The sequence below is a fragment of the Diaphorina citri genome, unplaced genomic scaffold (assembly GCF_000475195.1).
Source record: "Diaphorina citri unplaced genomic scaffold, Diaci psyllid genome assembly version 1.1 scaffold63, whole genome shotgun sequence".
Taxonomy (NCBI): Eukaryota; Metazoa; Arthropoda; class Insecta; order Hemiptera; family Psyllidae; genus Diaphorina; species Diaphorina citri.
The window spans coordinates 1-5,961 of NW_007377500.1; the positions used below are offsets into that span (position 1 = coordinate 1).

Sequence of the window (5,961 nt, forward strand, 5' to 3'; positions counted from 1 at the left end):
AGTCCAGACGTGACTCTAGGATCTGGAGTGGAGGCTTTGGTCTTCCTGTTCAGGACTTGCTCGAACAACTGGTCTTCCCGGGATTTGGGTGGAGGGGCTGGCTTCGGGGGTTCTGGCTTTGGAATCGTCTTGGGAGGTTCTGGCTTTGGAGTCACCTTGGGAGGTTCTGGCTTTGGAGTCACCTTTGGAGGCTCTGGTTTTGGGACGGACTTTGGAGGCTCTGGTTTCGGAGGCTCAGGTTTGGGAGGACTCGGCCGTTTGGTGGGAATGGGTTGTGGTGGAGAAGGTGTTGGGGGGGAGGGTTTCGCGATGGAGATTTTGGGGGAGACCACATTCTGTTCGCCGGATTTCGGGTCGTCTGGTTTGGTGCCGCTGCTTGAGTTGACCACTACGCCGTCGCTGCCTGAGGAGCGACTAGAAGGGTAAACGAGACGAGAGTTAATGCGTTATAGTGTGTTGTTCATACATAGTTACAGAAATAAAGTAAAATGACCAAAGAAATAATAAAAATAAATTTAGAATAATAAAATAGGTTTTGGACTTTAATGGCCGGGTCCACAAAGTGAGTTTAAACTCAGTTTAATTTTATTTTTTGGATTAAGCAATCTGATTGATTGATAAAATAAAAAAAAAGCGAATCAGATTGCTTAAACCCAGATTAAAACTTAAACGGGAAATTTAAACTCACTTTGTGGGGCCGGGCCCACAAGAAGACAGATTTTACCCATAGATATTGGGGAAAGTGGAAGGTATGCTAAGGTCAAGCAAAACGTACGAATACATTATTCCCTTACGTATTCTTATGTAAAACATGTTTGTTACCTACTCTCTTTTTTTTTAATTTTTCAAGAAAATAATAAAAACAAATTGGCATGGAGTCTTGCAGAGAAAAATAAAGGGGCTTGGCTTCCATTGAAAAAAAAAAAATCCGTAATGATCCCCGGATGCTAAATTTAAATCTCGTACCTCTCGGCAATTGAAACGCTACTTGAAGAGAAAAATCTTTCTCGCCGGCCGGTTTGGTGTTTCAAGAACAATTACCGATATTATAACCACACAGACTACATAGAATAAATCAAGAGTAATGCCCTCTCCTATGTCCTATACTACAATGGGTAGATTAGCCCAGGTATGCTCACATTGCTCACTGCTCTTAACACTCGGTGTGCCAAACTGGCAATTATAGGGACTCAGGGACCAAAGCGCGGATAAATCAACAACAGGTTGAATGGCAGGGATTACCTTGGGCAATAGTCCTGCCCATTGGTTGAATTTCATACGAACTATACCAGAACCCCATAATATGAAATATCGAGGATCCTACGCCAGCTGAGTTAGCTTGGAGTGTGTCTGCCTTGTAAGCCCTAGTTTCCATTTCTGCCCGGGGCGGATTTTACCTGAACGGATAAGATTCGGATAATCATATGTGCTAAAAATCACCCTAAAATAAAGGTAGGGGACCATGACGCTATCCTGACCCGAGAGACAGCAATGGTCATTCAGTATAAAACACGGTCCCACAGGAAAACGATACTTTAAAATCACCAATGATGAAATTCAGAAGATATTACGAGCGAAGTACACAGTTTCCGATTTTCCACTCTATCGACGTCTCCCACATGACTACCTACACCTACGCGTCCTACACCGTGCTATCAGACAATATTGACCAATCAAACGGAATCCCCACGGATTGGCCAATGAGTGGACGCTATCACGCTACCCCCTCGTCTACTAAAATAATAATAATAATAAATAAAATGAAAAAAAAAAAATAAAAATAAAAGTGCCCCATACAATGGGAAAAAATGGGTCACATTAAAGGCTTCTGTAAGAGAAACAAACATTCATACCTAATCCCCTCTTCCTAACCCACCATCCGTCCAATACAGTGGAGTGTTGTGAGCTTTTGAAAAGGGTTGTTTTTTACTTTCTTTTTAAAGAGATTTGATAGAGGGAACTCTAACTGCTAAGGTCTTATCGTCCCAAAATCGAAGAGAGAAGGAAGACAGGATAGGAGAAAGCCAGCCGTTTTGGAAACGAACATTATCTGTTTAGGATAAAATCCGCCCCGGGCGGGAATCGAATCCGCGGCCTAGCGCTTACAAGGCAAACGTGCTACCAACCAAGCTAAATGGGCTGGCTTCAAAAAGGGGAAGCTAGGTATAAACCGACGTACAGCATTAAAATTGATGTTCGACCCCCATTTTGGGGCCCCAGAGGGACACGTTCAGGGCCCCAAAATGCCTATAATTTAGAGTACCCTCCTTTCCGTGAATCCCTTTTGGGTGTTACCCGGATTACGAACTAGTATCACAAAATGGCAGCAGGAACTCCTAGTTTTCTGAACATCTCAGGTCTTAAATTCCTACCCGGATTACGAACTAGTATCACAAAATGGCAGCAGGAACTCCTAGTTTTCTGAACATCTCAGGTCTTAAATTCCTTTTTTTTTTTTTACAATATACCTAAATATTTTACCGTTTTCCCTTTCCAATAAACAATAAATTCTCTTTCAGAGATTTCAGATAGGGCCCGTATACAAGACCTGTCAGATTTCAGATAGGACCCGTATACAAGACCTGTCAGATTTCAGATAGGGCCCGTATACAAGACCTGTCAGATTTCAGATAGGGCCCGTATACAAGACCTGTCAGATTTCAGATAGGGCCCGTATACAAGACCTGTCAGATTTCAGATAGGGCCCGTATACAAGACCTGTCAGATTTCAGATAGGGCCCGTATACAAGACCTGTCAGATTTCAGATAGGGCCCGTATACAAGACCTGTCAGATTTCAGATAGGGCCCGTATACAAGACCTGTCAGATTTCAGATAGGGCCCGTATACAAGACCTGTCAGATTTCAGATAGGACCCGTATACAAGACCTGTCAGATTTCAGATTAGTCCTCTCTCTCACTCGCTCCTGTTTTATCTACAAACTTATACATTTCAATTCCTTCTCTCTCTCTCTATTTCCTTCTATAGATGCTCTCTTTTTTTTCTGCTGAAACATTTAGCATTGATTTTATTTTTTTGCTTGTCATTGACTAAAGCTTTGAGCCAGCGAGAGAGATAGAGAGAGATTTGGGGCATACAAAACCTGCATGAATTTCTCCTGCTGTTCCATTGAATTTCCCGTGAGCTCGGTGAATACTGGCTGCATTAAGCTGCCTTTGGCTTTGAAAGCACCCCATCAAATTGGGGTGCTCCAGACAGAGCTTTTATTCACAGAGAGGCTCTTTGGTCAATATTTCCTTACTTTTGACTCTGCTGATGTTTTCGTCTTATCTAAATGTCAGTTTATATCAATAGAATGCACCAAAAATTGGTTTTGTTTGACATGAGTAGATCTAAATTTCTCCTTTGTTTTCAGACAGTTCATGACCATGATCCTTCCTTCAAGGATTGGTAATATTGGGTATAAGAAGGACCATCGGCAGTTTATGCCCTATGTTACTTGCGATCTGATTAGATCTTTTGTGACTTCCCTAAAATATTTAATGATCAACAACCAAAATCAGTACGTCCGTAATCCTTTGAGAGGAGAAAAAATCAAATCCTTCTCTTCACTCCGCATCTCTTGCCTTCAACAGAACGGAGAAATTAAAAACCAAGAGATAGACACCAGGTCGTGATAAATTAATAGATTTTTTAATTGGGTACTGCACAGTCTGACTTGGGAGATGATATTATTAATAGCTGTTCTGTTTGAAAGCTATGCCCGCTCGAGATGTCCTATTACTGGGGACTTTGGGTATGGAAAGTGGTTCTAAACGTAGCGTTAATAATAATAATAATAGACTCTTGAGTGGAAGGTAACCACTAGGCGAGGTTAACGCCGGAGGCGTTTTCTACCACCTAACCCTTAGAGCTCCATTATTATGTGGTCAAAATCTCAAATAAATGAGGATAAAATTCCATGCCTCGGCTGGGATCGAACCCACGCCCTCCTGTTTACCAGGCGAGCGTCTTGACCACAACGCTACCATTTCCGCCCGGGGCGGATTTTATCCTGAACGGATAAGGTTCGGATAATCGTATGTGCTAAAAATCACCCTAAAATAAAGGTAGGGGACCATGACGCTCATATCCTGACCCGAGAGACAGCAATGGTCATTCAGTATAAAACACGGTCCCTCACTCCCTCAGGAAAACGATACTACATCACCAATGATGAAATTCAGAAGATATTACGAGCGAGGTACAGCGTTTCCAATTTTCCACTCTATCAACCTCCCCCACATGACTACCTACACCTACGCGTCCTACACCGTGCTATCAGACAATATTGACCAATCAAACGGAATCCCCATGGATTGGCCAATGAATGGACGCTATCAGCTACCCCCAAACAATAACCAGCACAGTTTAGTAACGGCGAGCTCTGGAATTTATTTTTAGACGGAGTTTCTTTTTTAATTTCGTTTTTTTTTTTTTGGCACACTCGGCGTTATTTTCCCGTGCGAAGATAAGTGGACAGGCCATTCGACATGTAGTTAGTGCGAAATTAAACTTTGAAGATATTAGAACCTGCCTACCTACCTAACCAACTATTTTCCCGTGCGAAGATAAGTGGACAGGCCATTCGACATGTAGTTAGTGCGAAATTAAACTTTGAAGATATTAGAACCTGCCTACCCACCTAAACCCCCTCGTCTACTAAAAAAAAAATAATAATAATAAAAATATAAAATGAAAGTGCCCTATAAAATGGGAAAAAATGGGTCACATTAAAGGCTTCTGTAAGAGAAATAAACATTCATACCTAATCCCCTCTTCCTAACCCACCATCCGTCTAATACAGTGGAGTGTTATGAGCTTTTCAAAAGGGCTGTTTTTTACTTTCTTTTTAAAGAGATTTGATAGAGGGAACCAGGGAACTCTAACTGCTAAGCTCTTATCGTCCCGAAATCGAAGAGAGAAGGAAGACAGGATGGGAGAAAGCCAGCCGTTTTGAAAACGAACATTATCTGTTTAGGATAAAGTCCGCCCCGGGCGGGAATCGAATCCGCGGCCTAGCGCTTACAAGGCAGACATGCTATCAACCAAGCTAAATGGGCTGGCTTCAAAAAGGGGAAGCTAGGTATAAACCGACGTACAGCATTAAAATCCATGTTCGACCCCCCATTTAGGGGCTCCAGAGGGACACGTTCAGGGCCCCCAAATGCCTATAATTTAGAATTTTAGAGCACCCCCCTTTCCGTGAATCCCTTTCGGGTGGCCCCCGAAAAAGTAAATACTCCACTGCCCCAGAAGTGGTACTTTTTGGAGAAAAATGGTCAGCATTGGGCAGAAAAGAACCGGCCGTAAGGCAATTTCCCTTATGGTTGGTTCTTTTCTGCTTAATGCAGTCTAAATGTCGTAGATTCGTGGAAGCTTAACCCATCCTTTAGGGCTATTTGCCCCTACACCTACACCTCAGATGTCTAAATGTCGGTCCGGGGGGTGAGAAAACCCTGAAGAGATGAAGGAAAGCGGTGTCCCCCCTTAGCTTTCAAGGAAGATTCGCCACTGGCCCTAGTGTATCGATTTCAACACCCTACTCCCTAATGCTCCAGACATTTAGACTCTGGCTGTGAGAAAGCTTTTATTTTTCGCAGACAAAAAGGGTTTTTTCTTCCCTTCGTCTTTGTACAAATATTACCCTTGTTTGTTTGCATTATTATGTTAAGGCGGTCTCTTCCTGATCCCTAATGTGCCGCGTCCATTTTAGTTTAGGACTATTGCACTGTTGTTTGCATACATAATGGATTTTGCCTGCGTAAGATGTTTTGTAACGTTTGGATTACCTATTAAAAAAGGAATTCTAATTGTGTTAAGCATATTTAAATGCTTGTCACAAACATCGTTCCCTGATTATTTCACCTAGATAAATTTCATGACATGACTTGGACTTGAACCACCAACCTCCAGATCCAAAGTCCAACGCGTTAACAACTGCACCACTGAGGTTGGTGA

General features: G+C 42.5%; 1 protein-coding gene across 1 annotated transcript; it reads right to left on the minus strand.

The window, feature by feature from the left end:
- Positions 1-14: 14 nt before the first annotated feature.
- LOC113471402 (alpha carbonic anhydrase 8-like) lies at positions 15-1,278 on the minus strand (the record flags this gene model as incomplete). Its single annotated transcript, XM_026830530.1, has 2 exons — positions 1,140-1,278; positions 15-403 (listed from the first exon to the last, which is right to left on the minus strand). Coding segments are annotated over exons 1-2 (528 nt in total), but the record flags the coding sequence as incomplete, so codon positions are not given.
- Positions 1,279-5,961: the final 4,683 nt, after the last annotated feature.